The sequence below is a fragment of the Chelon labrosus genome (genome assembly GCF_963514085.1).
Source record: "Chelon labrosus genome assembly, chromosome: 4".
Lineage (NCBI taxonomy): Eukaryota > Metazoa > Chordata > Actinopteri > Mugiliformes > Mugilidae > Chelon > Chelon labrosus.
Genome location: NC_140340.1, coordinates 25,056,752 through 25,075,836, shown reverse-complemented (window position 1 = coordinate 25,075,836; position 19,085 = coordinate 25,056,752). Strand labels below are relative to the sequence as shown.

The 19,085-nt window shown below is 43.2% G+C and overlaps 1 protein-coding gene across 6 annotated transcripts; it reads right to left on the bottom strand.

Moving 5' to 3' along the window:
- Positions 1-179: 179 nt before the first annotated feature.
- On the bottom strand, positions 180-18,940 carry dido1 (death inducer-obliterator 1). Of its 6 annotated transcripts, none has more exons than XM_084543539.1 (17): positions 18,621-18,940; positions 17,221-17,315; positions 16,440-16,554; positions 15,076-16,138; positions 14,387-14,810; positions 13,551-13,919; positions 11,628-11,847; positions 8,282-8,849; positions 8,015-8,174; positions 7,774-7,890; positions 7,482-7,628; positions 7,025-7,187; positions 6,414-6,924; positions 5,972-6,119; positions 5,756-5,845; positions 5,451-5,646; positions 180-4,430 (listed from the first exon to the last, which is right to left on the bottom strand). In XM_084543539.1, exons 3-17 carry the CDS (start codon positions 16,519-16,521, stop codon positions 778-780), a joined length of 7,911 nt encoding a protein of 2,636 aa, XP_084399665.1. In that variant the 5' UTR covers positions 16,522-16,554; positions 17,221-17,315; positions 18,621-18,940; the 3' UTR covers positions 180-777. The 6 variants fall into 6 exon arrangements, with proteins under 6 accessions (XP_084399665.1, XP_084399668.1, XP_084399667.1 ...); XM_084543542.1 differs by having other exon boundaries at positions 7,524-7,628; XM_084543541.1 differs by having other exon boundaries at positions 11,628-11,844.
- Positions 18,941-19,085: the final 145 nt, after the last annotated feature.

The window sequence follows — 19,085 nt, the reverse complement described above, 5'->3', positions numbered from 1 at the left end:
AAGTTTCCCAGCAGGACATTGTATCGTCACAAAATGGTCAATGCTATATACTTCTGTCAGTCACATTATTTAGTTCAGTGTAAATAGCCTTGCTGTGGTTATAATAATTTGGTTTACTTAGATCCCACCTGTACTTGGCCATAGATAAACAATGCAAAATCACAACTGAGACAATCAGATTGTGTCAAACGGGTTTAATTGGTTGAGCTGAAACAAAATCAGGAACTTTTCATAAACAACCATTTATGGGGTGTATACGGTAGCTAGCTGAAGCCTTTCAGTTCAAAGCTAATGAACATATAAACACACAAGTGTCTCAACAGTGTTGCCTTAACCTTCACATTATCTATCTCAGATATATGGCTTTTATTTTCTCTACTTAGAAAAGTATGATTAAAAACATCACTATATACACAAATACATTCATATTTACAAATTGCAAGTGGTGTGTTAATCAGTTACTTTATCGTTTCTTCAAAAAATAGCTTTGACAAGAGAAGAGTACATGTAATAGGACTTGGTAGCCTACATAATACGTCTTGTACACAAGCAACTTAGATGGCCTTCTGTTCTTTGCTTTTGAAATGTAAAAAAAAACAAACTTAGAAACCGTTACGTGACAAAGGGAATACAAACATTGTCAAATGTTTTTGTTTTTTTCTGGTAGGAACACAATTGTGAAAATTTAACGAAATACTGCTTATTTACATTTACAATGATATTTCAACATGTGAAAGATTTAAGAGTCTCAAAACCATAATGTCCATATAACAGAGACTACGAAGCTTTCTTGTCATTTTCTCCACTTTTATCACTCTCCTTGGGTGCACTGTGTTTACTGTCCCTCCTCTCCTCTTTCTTTTCTCTGCTCCTGCTCTTTTCCCGACGGTCTCTGTCTTTGTCCCGATCTCTCTCCTTCTCCCTGTCCCTGTCCCTGTCCCTGCCTCTGTCTTTCCCACGATCCCGGTCTCGGTCTCGGCTTCTGGATCTGTCCCGTCTCCTGTCTCGCTCGCGTTCTCGTTCTCTGTCACGGTTTCTCCCACGGTCACGGTCATAGTCCCTCCGCTCAGAATCTCTAGCCCTGTCTCGTTCCTTTTCCCGGTCTCGTTCCTTTTCGCGATCTCGTTCCTTTTCGCGATCTCGTTCCTTTTCCCGATCTCGTTCCTTTTCCCGCTCTCGTTCCTTTTCCCGATCTCGTTCCTTTTCCCGCTCTCGTTCCTTTTCCCGCTCTCGTTCCTTTTCCCGCTCTCTTTCCTTTTCCCGGTCTCTTTCCTTTTCCCTGTCTCTTTCCTTTTCCCGATCTCTCTCTCGGTCTCTCCTCTTGTCTGTGTCTTGATCTCTGTGTCTCTCTCCCTCTGTCTCCCTGTGCCTCTCAACCTCCCTCCCTCTGCTGCGGTCTCTTTCTCGGCTACGCTCCAGATCCCGGTCCCTTTCTCTGCTTCTGTCCCACTCTCGCTCTCGGCTCCACCGCATTCCCTGCCCCCTGTCCCATGAAGGTCTGCCAGCATGAGGGCCTTCCCTATCTCTTTCCCTTCGGCGGTCCTCAGACATGTCCCTTTGTCTCTCCTCAGAGACTTGTGAGGAACCAGGAGCAAGTTCTCTATGTCCTCCTTCGAAGCGGCTGAAACGTTCTCCACTGTGAGGTTCAGAGTCTTCACGGGTGGTGCTGCTTCTCCTCCTCATCTCAGGAGAATGGCGGTGCCAGTGGTCATCCCTGTGTAGGTCAGGGCTGTGGGCTCCCATCCGACTTGGGGGACCTAAGGGACCCTCTGGAGGAGTTGGCAGTAGTGGCCCACTGTGGCGTACAGGTCTAGCCTCATCTGAGTGCCTATCAAAGCGGTACCGCTCTGATCCTCCGAAAGGCAGAGAAAGGTGGGGTCTAGTCTCCTGCGGAGGAGGACCTCTGTGTTCATCAAAAGATCCTCTGTGTGGTGGTGAGCATGATAGTCTGGAGCCCCCGTATGGATTATGTGGACTGAAGACCTCCCCAGTGATAGGTGGACCTCTTCTGTCCTCATATTGGTTAGGTGGAGGTCCCCGGTAGGTTGGACCTGCCAAAGGGCCCTGATGGTGCGTGTTTGGATTCTGGTCTAGGTTTAGCTTGAAAGAGTTATTAGCTGAGTCTTTGTTATACTGTTCTACAGGTCCCAGAGGTTGGTCCGCCATCGTGGGTTGAGCCCCATGATCACTATACTGAGATGGGAGAGGACCTCTGGGCCCTGGGAAGAGGGCTTGAGGATGGAGTCTGTTATCAAAGTGACCAGGTGGTGGAGCTGTAAATGGTGGAGGAGGACCTCTGTTTGCAGGAAAGTTAAAAGGTGGTGGAGGACCAGAGAATCTTGGTGGAGGTAAGTTGTTCTGTCCATCAAACGAAGGAGGTGGAGGAAGACTTGGATGGGGGCCTTGGTGTCCAATGTGCTGAGGGGGAACAACAGGATCAAACATTTGAGGAGGAGGGCCTCTCTGAGCCATTGGAGGGAAGGGTGGTGGTGGTGGTCCTCTGAGTGGCATGATATTCTGTGGTGGTGGCCCAGGAGGTGGCTGCTGCTGTGGTAACTGGTTGCCTGGCCACTGGTTCTGATAGGGAGGGTATGAAGATGGAGGTGGGCCAAATTGCTGACTGCCATCTCCTTGTATGGGGAGGGGGCCGCGTACAGGGGGAGGAACGTGAATGGGTGGTGGGGGCCCTTGCATAGGAGGGGGGCCTGACATCGGAGGAACGCCCTGCATGGGTGGTGGGATAGACACTGGTGGAGGCCTCATCATCAGGTTTTGCCCCTGCATGGAATGGGGAGGAAGGAAGCTGGTGGATGGTGGGGGAATGTCAGCTGGAGGTCTGTACTCGCCATCAAAGCCTGATGCTGAAATGTGATGGGGCACGCGATGTGCCTGAGTGTCGACTACTGCTGTGCTGGGAGTGAGTACTGGGATTGTGGAAGTTATTGTTGCTGTGTTTCTAAGGTCATTATAATAGCTTGTAGTTTGTGCATCTTGGCTATTCTCCTCATACTCTGAGTCCTCACCAACTTTTAAAATACTGGCAGCATTCGGCCAAATACTGTACTTGTCCATCTCTGTTTCAGCCTCAACTGGCTCAGCTTCCTCAGTTTTTGCCTCTTTCTCATCCATGTAGTTGACCTCCATATCAGGTACCACTTCCTCTCCTAATAAAGGAATTGACACCTCTGACTTGACAGAGTCCGTGAAGAGAGGCAGCTCGCTTTTCATTTCCTCTTGAGCCAGTGACGTCTCTACACCTTGTGAGGAGTCTTCAAGTTCAGTCGTATTAGGCAGCTGTAGTTCTTGCACAAGAGGCTGAGAGGGAGGAATAGGATCAGTAAACAGATCAGATGTCTCCTCTTTCTCCTCAGATTCATCCGATGGTTTCTTGCCACCAGCAGCCTGGCGAGGATCTCTGCTCTGTCTTGGATCTCTCTTCTGGTTGATCAAGGGAGTAACTGATGACGACTTTACTAGTTCTTCAACCTTTTTGCCAAGCTGAAGCAACTGATTACTGGCCAAAAGAGATTTGGCAGGTTGAGTTAAGAGTTTGTTTGTTTGTGAGGCACCAGGTGTCATTTCCTGTTCTCCCTGTTTCTGCAATGTTAGATCCCCAATCTGTCTAAGGCTGTCAAGGATCTTTTGTGGATCAGGTATACTTTCAGTTGTTGTCTTGGTTTGAACTGGTGCTACAGTTTTGACTTCGTCAAAAATAGAGTCATCCTCTGGGTCATACGCCACATCATCAGCTTCACTCGCTACCACCTCAGGCTGCTTAGGGAGCTCAGGGTTGATTAGTACCTCAACAGGCTTCTTAGGCACATTATAGCCCCTACTGTGGTCATACTCTTCTTCTGGATCATATGGTCGGTCATCTTCATCCTCCTCTACCGGTTTCTCTTTAGAAATCTGTGCAAACTGCCGCACAAAGGTGTCAAGTAATGTAGAAGGTGGAGCAGACAGTTCCCCCCCTTGATCAGATGGAGAGTTGGAAGCTTCTGAGTCATGCTTCTTTTTCCCAAAAAGAGTTTTGAGAATGGTTTGAAGAGGTGTGGCAGATGCTGCAGAGGAAGCAACAGAACTGGATGAGGATGGAGATTCCTTGCCAGTGGTAGTCGATGTGGGTGGAGCTTTGACAGACGACAGGAGGGAAAGAGCTGAGGAGGTGGTCACAGAGCTACTGGAGGTCTCAGAGGAGCAAGATGGAGGGGACCCTGGAGGAGTAGTGCTGAAGGGAATTTCAAGACTCTGTCGTGTGCTTCTATCTGCTCGGACAGTGGGAGGTGGTTTTGGAAGGCCAGTTTCATCTGCATCTTTGGTTTGAGTCTTGGACCGTTTCTCCTCAGTCTCTAACGGGGCACCACCACGCTTTCTGTCCTTCTGGCAGATGAGCAGCCCCAATAGGAGGTTAGGACGAGCGGGTTCAAGCCCTGTGAGGTAAACAAAACAGAAGTCTTGTTTGCAAATATAATTTTTTTTTTTTAAAAAACACTGCTTTCAGTAGAACTACTGAAACAAAAGATTTGATCATGGAAAAGTTACTCCCAAATAAATGTAAATGTCCTTGGTACAGACAGAAAGAATGGGCCTTACTTAAGGCTTAATATAGAACAACTATAAAACCAAAGTTTGTACTCATGATTAAAGCAACTGTTTAGGGGCGGATATTATGAAGACTAGTTGAATCAAATAACATCTAATCAGAAATTACTGGCAAAATAAAATGACAAAGAGAGACTGCAACAGATGGTAAGATGGCAGACAGTTATATTTTGTTGCGGCTATTCAATAATCAGGTAGCATTTTCCTACTATAATTTGATTTAGATTCCTTAGAAATATCTGACAAATACAAGATAATAATGCCATTTTATTTTCAGAGGTGTCTGTGTTTTTACTTGCCACGTCTGTATTTGTCATGTGATACTGATAATGTTGTATAGTTACCTAGCTTATATCAAGTGTTGATTCTTCAGTTAGGAGGATGTGTTTGGGATATGTGGTGAAACATGCTGCTAGTTTAACAGCAGCTTAATATAAAGTTACTGACAGCTTATGTCATACAAACATAATGATTACATATGTATTCAGCACCGTTTATATTAAGTCTTAAGAAACAACAGGCTGACACTGGCCTGAAATGACACCAACCTGCAATGCAAGCTTCTTTTATTGGAAATGTGTGATACAAAGTCAGATACAGAGATGAGAACATCAGCTGTTGCATGCACAGAGGTGTTTGTCAGGGGAGACTCAACAAGGAGTGTGAGCACCCTCTACAGTACGAACTCGTAAATTAAACAAGCTCTCATTCCAACCAGAGTAAAAAGGACACTCAACATACTCACCATAAGTACAGAGACAAAAACAACACAAGGAAAACATAAAAACATACAAAATTACAATGAACAAACCACAAAGGTATATGTGTGTACCCCTCTAAATGCTTACCTGGTCCATCAAACGGTAACAGTTTGGAGGGTAATGGATCCTTTGAGCCCAGTGGTATAAGATAGAGGTCTTTGATGCGGCGGTTGTTGTTAGCCACCACACCAAAACGTTTTCTGCTGCTAAAGTAAGAGAAGAGAGATACATATGCCACCTCCTCTTCTTCAGTAGCCGGGTGGAAACGGATGAGACACAGCTCCTGTGAGTAAAAAAAAAAACAAAAAACAAAAGGCAACGTATGTTAAGGCATGTCAAATTTTTTTTTTTTAAATCAGCTTTTCAGCAGGTTAATGTTAGTACAAACAAACCTTGGAGAGAGAGGTTTTCAGTTTCCCGACATAGTCCCACACTGTGTTAGGAGATATCCGGCCTCCGATATGAATGGTGTCTGGCAAATCCTGAACATTAACAAAACAATTAAATGATGCTTACTGTTTTTAAGTATTTAGAAAGTCTTAGTTTCAAACATGAACATGCCTTAATATCAAAGTTAATCTACACATTTATGCTTAGGCAAAGATTACCTCTTTCAGGTGTTCAAAGGATCCTGAGACCAGGTAAGCCTTGGTCACAAACTTAGCCACTGACTGCATGTTGATAAATCCCTTCCAAATCTTCTCTTGGCCATGGAGGAAGATGGCAGTTTCCCCCTCTGGTGGAGGCTCAGATGTACTGTAAAAATCAAGACCATATTTATTTTAGACAGATTTGGATGCAATTCCCAAAATGACAAGCTAATTCAGAGTCTATAATTCAGTACACATTTTGTCTTATGTTGAGCTTTCCTTCAATAACGGAGGCCAAAAGGCCAAATACTATCACTGCGTACTTCAGCCATATAGCTCCTGTTACAAACTGTTACTGCTGTGTAATATTAGAGAAAAAAAACGTACACTGGCAATACAAGACATTTAATGGAAATCACTGGTATTAGTTAACCAGAGGAAGTATGACGAGATTAATCACCTTGTTTTCAATGGTTTAGGCACAACCACTGGAGGCAGAGGAACTGGGGGCATCGGCAGTGGTGCCTTAGGGCCAGCTTCCACTGGAGCTGTAACAGGAGTTGTGAGCAGCTCTGGTGCATTGCTAGTGGGCTTTGCTGGAGTAGTGTACGTGACAGTCACACCCGAGCTGTGCCTAGCCATGCGTGGGTCTCTGCGGGTAATGCTGACAGAGGAGACAGCAGGGGCGACGGTTACAGGGACCTGGGCTGGAGGCGCCATCATGTTGGTATCCTCTGGAGCAAGCTGCGGCTGTGCTTCTGGAATAGTTGTTTCTATGTTGGACTGGTAGGACGGAGGATGTTGAGAAGTTAAAGGATCTTGGTGTTGATATCCTGTGGCGGCCTGTTGTTGACTGACAGGAGAGACATCTCCTTGCCTGGATGACAATGACTCTTGTCTGGGAGGCTTCATTTCAGGTTTCTTGTTGAGTCTGGCTTTTTTGGCTGCAGGTTCATCTTCTGTCTTCTGACCTAAAGGTCAAGAATAAAAAACATGAATACTCAGATCTGTTATATAACAAATCATGTTAAATCCACTGGGATAGTATCTTGATGTCAGTCTCTTATTTACCTGTGCATATTTTACAGTTGAGGTCAAATAAATGAGTCCTGTGTTCAGAAGTGGTGTCTTTGAGCATGTTACTGAAAATGTCTGGCATGCTGCTGCCACTGCTTCCCTCCACAGCAGAGGACTGAGCTGAAGCTGAAGGGGCTGAGCCAGACTCATCTTGGTCCTGAGGACACAAAATTAGAATAATCACAGTCAAACAGATGATAGTCACTCAAGTAACCTCAGTTTTCAGTTACAATGTTGGTTGGATACAATGATGTAAAAGCACTGCATTTTGTGAAAAGCAGATAAGGCTTAAGAAAGAAGGAAACTGCACAGGACAGGATGCAAGTTAACTAGCTTGTAACATACTGGCTATCATATTTACTTGTAGTTTCTACAAATTGTGCTCTAGCAACCTCATGCGAGATGAAAAGAAAGTGTGAAAGTCAAAGAAGAGCAGCTTGCCACCACTTACTGTAGCAGAAGCCATGCGAGAAGATGTGGCAGAGATACATACATCTGCATCAGATGTCGGTGGAGCATCTTCTATATCCATGCTGTGGGAGCCAGAGTCATGCCTGCTGCCCCGTTTGGACTGGGCCCTTGCACTGGGAGACTGAGCCTGCAGATGGTAACCACATATCATTTGTAACCTTCATCATTTATTTACACAAAAATATACTCAGTCTTTTGTTATTGTCAACCCCAACAGTGAGGTCTATGAATCTCAAGATAACTTGTATTAACTTGTTAGTTTAAATATTTACCTCAGAAGTGTCAGACTTCCTCCACTCAGATATTTCTTTGGAAAGCAACTCTTCAGCACTTAGTCTCACCAGTCTGAAGGGACTGACCTCACCACCGACCACCCTGTAAAACAAGCCCTGACACAAAGACACAAACACGAGGGAAACTTAGCGAAGCCACAGAACTATTGACCTACGAATTATAAAAACAAGTACTTGAAAATGAAAAACTAAGGGTATGTATGTATGTTTGTTAACTCACTTTGTTTTTAGGATCTTTCAGGTTGAACATCAGGGACCTGTATTTGTTCTTGTACTTGCTGTCAGTGCTAAGGCACAGGTTAAACATCTCCTTCTCAATGGCAACTGCCAGTCTTCCCACCTCACTCTCCGTCATTTTCAGATCATCACTGTCACTTACCCTGGTGGCACAGAACAACAGAAAAAGTTGCATTTCAGACTGTTAAGCCAACCATTTCCTTCAACAGACAACAGGAACATTCGGTGCACGGCTTTGTGGAATACTCACCTCTTATAGAGGATGTCTGTCAGTGAGCGGCGTATGTTCTGTCTCATCTGGTTGTTGGGTGGAGGTGGCATGTGGGAAGAAGAGGGTGTTGAGACTGGAGGATGAGAAGGTCTAGAAGATGAAGAGTGGCTGGAGGGAGATGAGGAAACAGGAGATGATGGGACCCTAGAGGATGGGGAGGAGTGACTGTGGGAACTAGTGTCTTTTTGCTGAGGTTGCTTCTTAGGAATGGTGAAGCTGGACTTGGTGACTCTCAGTGCTCCTGTGACGTGGATAGGTCCAGGAGGGAAGGGAGACTGGGCGACAACAGAGGACTGGCCTGGTTTCTTGGACTTTGCTGCAGTTTTATTTGGGGGCGTCACAGGCTTCTTGGACCCTTTTAAACTGGCAGCTTGACGGGCAGGTTTCTTGCCCTTCAAGGAAACCTTAGCCTTAGCTGCTCTATTTGGTGGGGACTTCTTGTTTCCTTTGCTTGGTTTTGCTGATGCCGGGGAGGATTTCTCAGGAGCTGGGGTCAGTTCCTTCTCCTTCTGTTCCTTTTCACTCTGCTTCTCTTCTTTCGGAGAGGCTGGAAATCAAGAACGAGATCCAATATTTTAAAACATGCCATCTTTTTCAGTACAGGCATTCTATGCAGCACTGCATTGCTAAATTGCAGAAACAAAAACCAAAAATCACAAAACAAAAACCACAGTCCTGACTGAAAATAGGTTAAGTCAATATACGTTTAACTACTGAAAACATACAACAAATTAGTTTTCAAAAAATACACAAGTCATAATACATTCACATAATTTGTGTAAACACGTAGTAAAAACACTATGAAATAAACTCAAAGCTGACAGGTCGAAGAACACTCCCTCTTTATTTGTAGCACTGAGAGCAGATACATTGTGCTGTTTATGCAAGTCCTTGCGGAAAGATTTTTCCAAATATCATTTGGGGGCAATGATCCTCAAGAGGTGGAGCTGATGAGTACTTCGTCAAAGACAGGTTGACTCATCCATATCCATACAGGTCAGAGTGATAGCATGAGCACAACCAACCTTGTATAAACTCCAACAGTGACGTGGATAAAAGTGACTACTGAAAACAAGCTCGACCAGTTCCTATCAGCTGAACGTGTGAGACAAGCACCCTTAGCAGTTATCCATCATCTGTGATGCTGCATCACCTGTCACTGTTTGCTAAAGCATAAATGGAGAATGACTTAATTCTGCTTGCACAGAATTAAGAGTAAAAATTTAAGATGGAAATTGGACATAATAAACAGCTAATCTAATTCTACAAGTGTAAATCTAAAAGATATATTCATAGCTCAAGGTCAGCTACAAACACTACCCAGAGTAGAGGGATGAAGTCTGACTCCAAAAGCTATTAGGCCTGAAGTCCCTTTTATAGTTATGTAATTAAAATAAACCATACCTCATGATATAAATATTACATTTGGACAAAACATTCAACAATGAACCACAACTGACATGGCAACACACTTGTCAATCTTCAGTCTTCTGCAGATGAGCGGTGTCTATCATGTTAAAGCTGCATTAGTATAAGAATAAACCACTGAAGACGTCATATACCCACAAAATGTATAAACCAGTTTTTGTTGAGTAACAATATTGAGACAAAAGCAATCCAAATCAACCATTTTCCAAAGATCCTAAGTTGGCAAACAAGTCAAAATATCACTTAGCAAAAGAAAGGCTATAAATAAGTAAATCAATGAGCTGTTATTTCTTCCTGCTGATAACACCACCATCGGTGGCAATACCAATCTCCTAAACTGACAAGATGCAGTGACACATCTCTAACAGTAACTATCCTATCAGATATATCCTTTTGAGTTTCTTCAATAAGCCTTTTATAACTGAGAGAAAATGAAAATGTCCACATTTCAGAAGCTTCCCTCAATAGGTATCAGATCTCAACCGTTGCAAAATGTGTGGTAAAAAGTGGCGATGGCTGCTCTCCCTCTTCTAAGTAGCGTGCTCAGCCTGGTCTTCAGCTTTCATCTTCTGCTGTGGTGTTCCTGAACTTCACCGCTTCTCACCCATCTCTCCAGGTAGTCTGGTCTTGAGAGTAGAGGTCCCTTCTCATCCAGCTGCTCACCTTCTATGAGGTTCTCAGGTATCATGGCTCCACAGTGTGTGTAGAATAAACAGTTGTATAAGCTTGTTTGAGCTCAACTGGTCAGGATATCCTACAGCAAGCCAACACTGCTCACATAATCAATCGAGGCATCCAAAAATCTGTTTATCACCTTTTATTTTAAAGCCAGTTTCCCACGAATAGTGAGGCATCATATTCAATATGAATCAAAAACTTTTAAAAACCGCTACAAATTAAGGGCAGAAAAACACAAGCTTGTGTTCAATGCTCAATATGAGCCATCTTCACAGGTTCACATTAACTAGGGGAACTGCTGAAGCACCTACCTGCTGGAGAAAGAGAGGGAAGGACTTTTTTGGGACCAACACCTGAGGAGATGAACCCAGGAAGTGGAGAGACTTGTACAGGCAGCCAATTTGGAATCTCCCGCACACACAAACTCCAATGCCACTCATCACATTCATACATCGCTACTGTGAATTTAAGATTATTGACCTGTTCTCCGTCTCTACCACCGGTTCATGTTTTCATGTAAAGCCCTGCAAATGAACTGTAAATCATTCAAAAGGGGTACTCCAAAGATTCAGTACTCCACAAACTGAGAGACTCAAATGAGTTGCACTGTACCAAAAAGTAAACTATTCAAATAAATGCAGTGGAGGCTTCCACACTTCCACCACAGTATGGAAAAATGGAAATGCATACTCTGCATTTCCTAGAATATGTCAGCATCATTTGTTTGACACTGCTTATATGTACATTGTACAAATTGCTGAATCCAAATTATCACAGACTTTCTTTTGAGAACTTTAAGCCTCTAATTCAAAGCCAGGATAATACCGATGGTATAATCGAGGCTCATTTGTCCGATTTAAATAACTCCTCCAGAGCCACAGAACGCATTTCTCAACTGCTAAGGAAATAGTTTTAAAGCATGCAATCTGTGGAGTGCCCCTTTCAAAATAAATATTTTCTGGATTATTCAATACTTACCAAACACCACTTACCTGTCTCACAGCTGCCGACATTTAATTGAGTAACAAAATATTTACATTATTAAAACCACAAAACCTTGCAAATCATTAAAAACGTCTAGAGCACAGGTGAGTTCATGTTCTTTCCCAAATGCACTGATCATTTCTAAATGAGGTTAGCACGACAGGAACCACATTTATACTGGAAGAACAACAATGTGGTTTCAACAACAGCCCAAGATCTTCAAAGAGATACATACACTTTTTGTTTAACACTGTTGGTGATAAGGGTGTAGTCTTTTCTGGTGTTACTGCAATGTAATTATGGTCGCTGGACCAGGATGCAGTGGCCGGTGGGGGTGGGTGTTCCTCAGCATGCTCATCTTCGTCGTCCTCATACGACTCTGGACTGTACTCGTCCTCGCTGTCCGACTCCTCCCGGGTGGTCTTCTGTGCTTTCTTCCCACCAGCACCACTCTTCTGGGTGGACAGGAAGAAACACACATATTGAGGCATTCACATAACTCAATAAGCATTGTTTGAGTAACAGGAAACAGTTTGATACCCAGACACATCTTAGATTCCATCCAAGAACTACTACCTGATGTTCAGAAAATGTAGCCTTGATAAAGAAAACATCCTGCAGTCGTGCTCTTTTGTCACAGTGCATGCTTTGTATGGAATTCATAATTTTGCACATAATTCAACAGAAAATTGGTGGGTTCCTCCTAAACTGCTCTGCATGCATGTGCAAGCATTGACTTCTGTAAACCTGGACATGTTACTGTGGAAAATGTTCAAAAATATTTTTGGCTGTTACATTTAACTAGTTAGGCTTGTGAGACATGAAGCTAATTTCAGGCACTGCATTTAGGGCCCTGTGTTAAAAAGCAAATTCAGCATTATCAGGCTATCTTTCAGTAGATGTTGTTAAGCTTTAAACCAAATAAAGATCACTTTCCTGAACATAAATTACTTGAAACAATGAAAGATCACAATGCATTCAGGGTAAGTTATGCTGCTTTAGTTTGCTTCCCCAGCACTTCCCAGGAAGACTGAAGACAGGGTTTTTTTAGAATGCTTTCCCTTATACACAATATATACAGCCTGTTCTACAACGCTCAAGTTTATAATGACTGGTTTTAGCCTTTGCACTGTACAGAAACAAAACTACTTAGATTAAGTATTTAGTTATGTACACTTTAACATTCCTTTGAAAACATTAATCAGCCCTCATTCCTTCTGTGTCTCATATGCAGTTTTTCCTGCATACAGTCACCACATATTGATCAGGGCAGGAAAACACCAGAAGCCTTTTGGGCTCACATTTTTAATAAATTAGCATTTTCAATTACTTGTCACTTTAATCTGCATGCAGTGCACTTGTTCTCGACATGACCTAGTGGGAATGATTAAGCAGGAATTCGGCTCTTTGCGCACTGCTGTGTCACCTAAGCAGGATTTCTGCTCTTTCCAAACTCTTGTTTCAGAAGGTCAGGCGCCACTGGAACCATCTCCCACCACAGCTTTCTGACGTCGGATAAGGATCTGTGTCGACAGTTTCTTGCAAATTTCCAAACCCGACAATCTGAAATTCACACCCACTTCGCATCCTCACTAGCCGGCTGTGTGAAGGTTTGTACCATTTTTAATGTGAGCATTCAAGTGCCAACCCTAAATTTGCTTAGTCAGACAAGAACTTAAACATCCCAACAAAGCAGCTGCCAGATCCATTTCTTAAGAAATACCACGTCCAAGTAGTAACAGCAAAGCTTTCTGAATTATTTTAATCAGAACAAAACTTGCTTTCTTGTGACCCAGAGGATGCAGCACCATGGAAGCACAGCAAGGATAGTAAACACCAAGACTATATATATATTTTTTTTATATAACCTAAACAGTTATGTTATAAACCTTGGATATGTTCATTCTAGTCTTAAACGGTCACTCCAGTATTAATTAAAACTAGTGATGAGCTACACTAGCAAGAAAACGAAATATTAGCAAATAAGTACTTCAATAGTTTTTTTCTGATGCGGTCAAGATGTGAGATCAAAAGTCTAATATCAATGACTAGGACACACATTGTGACACACATTACAGACACAGACTAATGTATAGAGAGCTTAGATTACGTCTCTGCTGTAAGAACAAAGGCCATCATTTCAGGCAGACCGAGTTACCTTTGGTGTAGAGTTGTTTTTCTGAGCCTTGGTTGTGTCCTTCTGCTTGGGTTCTTTGACATCAGTGATGGACTTCATAGCTGCCGCAGCATGTTTCAGGATACAGTCATTTCCACAGTACACAGAGTCTGGCTGGGCATTATTGTCACAGCCAGGTCCAATACATTTGGGCAGGGAAGACTCCTCGTCCGCAGTCTGCTTGGTCTTGTCCTGTGGAGCATCCCCTGTTGTGTTCACCTCCACATTTACTGCGACTTTCTGCTCTGTGTCTGCTGGCGGTTTCTGCTCTGATGTGGATGCTACCTTCTTTTCCACAGTTGATGTGGTCTTCTGGTCTGCTTTTGGCTCAGCTGGCTGCAGTACTGCCTGCTACAAGTCAGTACAAAATAATATTAATAGCTAATGATGAGGACTGTTGTCCTATATAAGGTAACAATGCCAGTATGTCGTTCATACTGAAATTACAACTGAGAACAAGTACATTTGTGAACATGTTATGGTTTTGAGTTTTACACTGTGGTAGGCCATCTTTTGCACACCTGAAACAATTTGTTTATCCACACAGATTATGTCAAAATGCCAAGAATAGAGCAAATGTGGAGTCACAGACCTCAACTTAAACTTATTGAGTTCTCATCGACATTTTTAAAAACTACATCTATACAGACTCCATCAGAACACAGCTACGGAAATGGACAGCATAAAACAAAGAATCATTAACCACAGCAGTACTTATCAGAATAGCACTTGAAATGCTCTTAGAGGTAGTGGATGACGGAACAATAATTTAATGGAGGCAAGCTATGTGCAAGTTATTATCAGTTGCAAGGACCTACCGGCTGAAAGATCTTTATCTTCTTTTTTCCGGTTGGATTAGTAGCTTTCTCTATCCTGCCTTTGATGCCCAGGTCCTCTATTCCCTTCTCTTCAGTTCCAGTAGATGTGGAGGATGCAGGTGTTGCAAAAGTCTGTACAGCTGACAAACCAGAGTCTGCTCCACTGGCGTTGACTTTCGCAGCACTTGCAGAAGAGTTTAGAGCAGAATTAATCTGAAAAGCAACATCAGCTCTGGGTTTCCCAATCTCTGTACTTGTCGAGAGGATGGATGTGGCAGGCCTGACCACCTGGTTTTTCTTAGCAGTGCAGTTGGGGCAGATGTAGTCCTCCCCATTTCTCTCCATCAAGCGCCCACGGGCCTCAGTGATGCCCACACAGTCCCCGTGGAACCACTCCTCACAGCGGTCACAGCAGATCATAAACCTATTGAGCAAAGAACATGAAGCAACGTTCATCAGAAACTCTGCCTGGCTTGAGCCACATTTTCAAACTTTTACTAAATTTACTAAATGACAAAGTGGAATCCAACATTACTCATAACTACTAATGTTACAACTAGGAGCAAACATTCATATACCATGTTTAAAACTGAGAGCAAATTATAACATACTAGCACAACATCAACAATGTTTTAAGTTGACGATGAGCTAACTGTGAGTATAGTACACAATGCCCTAATGAAACGTACCTTTTATTGTGTTTCTGACGACAGATGCAATAAAGTGCATTGGGGTCGTAACCGCCATCATCAGACTCAGCTGATGAGGATGACGACGAAGATGCGGAGGACTCATCCTCATCATCGTCCTCGTCCTCGTCTTCTTCCATCTGGGGCATACGCATCTTTCCTGGAGTACTTTTAAGCATTGTTTCCTTATTAGCTGGAGTAGTGTTCTTGTTGGCAGGGTCTTTAGCTGGAGTGGAGTTCTTACTATTAGCTGCCCTTTTTTTATTGATATAAGTTCTTATTGGTCCATGTTTTGCCGGCATCACTGCAGGCTCGTCTGCTCTGCCCTCGTCAGTCTCCCTCTCTGCGTTGTCATTTTTTTGTCCAAGTTTGTTCTTGTCCTCCTCGTCAACCTCCACCTTTTCCATGTTTGGCTGAGTCTGTGGTGAATTGTTGCCCCCTACATTCTCAGAACTGGGATCATTGTTTTCATCCTTTTTCTCCTCACTGTTCTCTTGCAAATTATCTTTATTGACACCATCTTTGCCATCCTCTTCATTATCAGAGCTTCCCTCATCTTTGACTGTCACTCCACCACCTCCTCTGGTTTGCCTGCCACCTTGAGTTTTCTTTTGAGTCTGCTTCCTTGCACTGCTTCTTGTCCTTCTCTCAGGTGAATCTGGCTTATCTTCAACAGCCTTGGAGTCAGCACTGCCATCAAAGCTGGCCTCTGAGGCAGTCTCTGCATCAGTTGGAGTTTGGGAAGGAGGATCCCCACTTTCCAGACTGGGGGGGGCGCTCTTTCTTGAGCCTCTTTTGGTAGTCAAGAGGAATTCCTCTAGTTTGTCAGTACGCTTAGGCTGTCTGCCACTGCGGCGCACAGGACAGCGATTTTCAGGGTTGTCGGTTGCTGCCTCCACTGGCATCTCTCTCTTTGCAACAGTTGACCGACGGAAACTCCAAGTCTTCTTTACCTCACTGCTGCCCTTTGAAGGTTTATCAGGCTGCTCTAACAACTCTTTGGCCACATTTTCTCTCTGTGTTTGAAACTGTTCCTTCTGCTCGCTATCCCCCTCTCCAAAGCCTGTGAAGAAACGATCAAAGGTGGTTGTGGGCAAAAGGAGTAAAGCGTGCATTCACCAGAATGCAACATAACATTGCTACAAAACTATTGGTTGTCGTGTGTTCAGGCACACATACAAGTCAAAACTAATTTGGAAAAAAAAATTTCATTTGGAGATTGGCCCTTACATTCCACTATATTTGTACTCATTTAAAAAGAAATAAAAAACCCACTTAAATCACAGAACCCAACACCATGCTTGTGCTTAGTATTACTGTAATATTTTATATCATGTGGGGGGAAAAAAGCTCTTTCAAGGTACCTTGAGAGCAGTTATCCATATGGTCCTGGCTCTGCTCTGGCTCAGGAGCTAGAGAGAGCTCAGGGCTCACATTCCCCTCCATAGATGATGGAGTCACTACTTTGAAACTGTATGTCTATAGTTAAGAGAAGAACAAAAGAGACCGACTATGAGTCACTCTTTTCAGTTCATAAAAGGACAAACACTGAAGGATGCCAGAGTTTCATTCATAAGGCAGTGCTGCTCTTAAAGGTAATTTAGATGTGCTTGTTTCTACTACAGTCAGACAATATACCAAACACAACACCAATGTAAGCATTGTCCAGTATTAATTCAATTATCTTTAGTTAATGACAGCTCTTCAGAAGGTATGCAGTAATGTCACCTTTTTATACGATACTGAGTAGCTCAGTATATAGATTCTTACTCCTGCTTGGCCAAACTTCACATTTGTCCTAATATTTGTCCTGGTTCTTTAAGGAGAGGACAACAACAATATTTCAAACTCATAATTTGTATGAATAAAAATTACATTAAGCTGCATGCATGACTTTTTAAGAGTATACAGCCCCTTCGGCAGTGACTGAATCTAATGTTTTTAATTATAAAGCTGAGCAATGTTAGCCATTAACCAGACTAAAACCAAATTTAAGGTGGCCAGGCAGAATTCAAAAAATGTTAGTTGGATAATTTATGACCATTTCAATGTAAATTGAAGAAGGTGCACGTCACTTTAGACTCTGAAGCCGAACTTGCTTAGTTCACATAATGAGCATATAAGGGGGAAAATCTCTCTCTGTACCTGCAGCTTAGCAGTGATGGGTGACAAAATGCTTCTCCAAACAAAACAGAGGATTCACACCAGTAATCATCGGTCTTGGTACAAGATTAAAGAATCTGCCAGAAAGAGGGAAACACAAGTTAGGCTCAAAGTACTCCTCTGAAATTCAATGCAAAAATGTGGAGTTGAGCAGATGAGAAAAAAAGCAAACCATGTTTATCTTCTGGAAATGTAACACATCTATACGGTCTATATAAATGCCAATGACCAAATATCAAAATATGTGTACGACAGCTTCTTGATGAGTAAGCCATGCCAATAAACAGTTTTACAATAAATGCCAGACAAGAAAAAACAAACAAAAACATTAGAATATGCTTTTAAATTGAGGGTAATTGAGCCTTACACACCCCTCCGTCTACACTGGGAAGAAATCCAGCCAATAGACGGGGAGTAATCGAATTGGATTCCTCCAATGGCGTGCCAGTGGTCACGACACCGTGCCACGTGAATGGGAAGGCAACAGTTGCAGGGACAGATAGGAGGGGCTCGCGACGAAGATCAGTGTTCACATTTAAACCATTTTTAATAAAGAAATTAACTTTCTACCATGTAAACCATGTATGTAGTATACTACGTTAACATCAGCTGAATGAGATGCATTGAAGTGTAGACGATTCTGATCGACACCTAAAGAGGGGAGCTGCACACGGCCTTGGTGCGCATATACTCAAAATTCCTCATTGTAACCGTACAACACGGCGGTATCACGTGAACATTGTCAAAAATTACCTGTAAACATGTATGACAAAACCCGGACTGCTGGACGGACATGATAACGTATCACTGCACCCCTGCACTCGGACATCGCCACTGACGGCCACGGATCAATATTCCGCCAAACCACTTCACGGGTTACCGTTAGCTAACGTAGACCGAAAGCACCGGGGCCGACTGTGTTTGGAGGACATTGGTGTAACGCAAACATGCCATTACATTATTCGGCCATTTTCGTCGTTCCCCGTTTCGTGTTACAACAACGAACTCCGTGGTGAAAACGTGCCTTGTAGCTAACCAGGCTAGTTAGCGTTGCTAGCAACAACGAGCATGGGTAAGCTAGCGGCAAACTCAACCTCAAACCATTAGCATTGAGGCAATTTTGAAAACAAAGACAGCCAGCCACAAGAATACAAACCACGGTGTAAGAGCAACGCTTAACCATTTGGGACGAACGCAGCACAATTTAATAACGCCATTCACAAGTAAACGTTACAAATTAAGTATGGCGCATCACGTTCAACCTTGCGTCCGCTACTTGCACTAAGCCACCCCCAACAGCAGCACAAACACTGAGACAGAGGCGCATTCCACAAAAAACAACACTAGACAACTAAAATATTAAATGCGTTTATTCTACCCACCTACACGCTAGAAAATACCGATGATATGCCCTCGTTCGCTCTTTCTTCGGTCAGTCCTCCATTTTCCATTCCCGAGCTAACTGACTGCGGCAGATGGCTGACGGTTTACAGAAAACGCTTTGTGCCACCACCGCCCCCACTGGCCCGGAGGAGAACTGCGCCGGCACAAAAAAATAGTACTGGCTCTGCCTGGACTGTCGGCAGACATGCTAGGCGCTTATAAGTCTTTCAATAATAAAAACCTCTTTAAACGTTGATGAGTGACTGGACACTAAAATGGAAATTTTACCAAATAATATTTTTAACAAGCCATCTTCAACATACAATATACTGAATATCTGTGTCTGTTTACAGACAGCAAGAGATTGCAGTTGTGAAGCTGCCAATTTGCCAAGACATAGCCCTGTTAAATTAGACTCCAGTGTGGCCATAGAAACAGCTTGGTTAAAATGTGTGTATTTGTTC

Bases quoted from the DNA above. Each gene is read 5' to 3' on its own strand.
- dido1 (XM_084543539.1), bottom strand. From the start codon at position 16,521: ATGGAGGGGAATGTGAGCCCTGAGCTCTCTCTAGCTCCTGAGCCAGAG. The intron at 13,920-14,386 runs GTAGGTCCTTGC...ACTGACTTGTAG, and splicing joins AGATAAAGATCTTTCAGCCG to CAGGCAGTACTGCAGCCAGC. The intron at 7,891-8,014 runs GTGAGTTAACAA...TCTTTGTGTCAG, and splicing joins TGAAAGATCCTAAAAACAAA to GGCTTGTTTTACAGGGTGGT.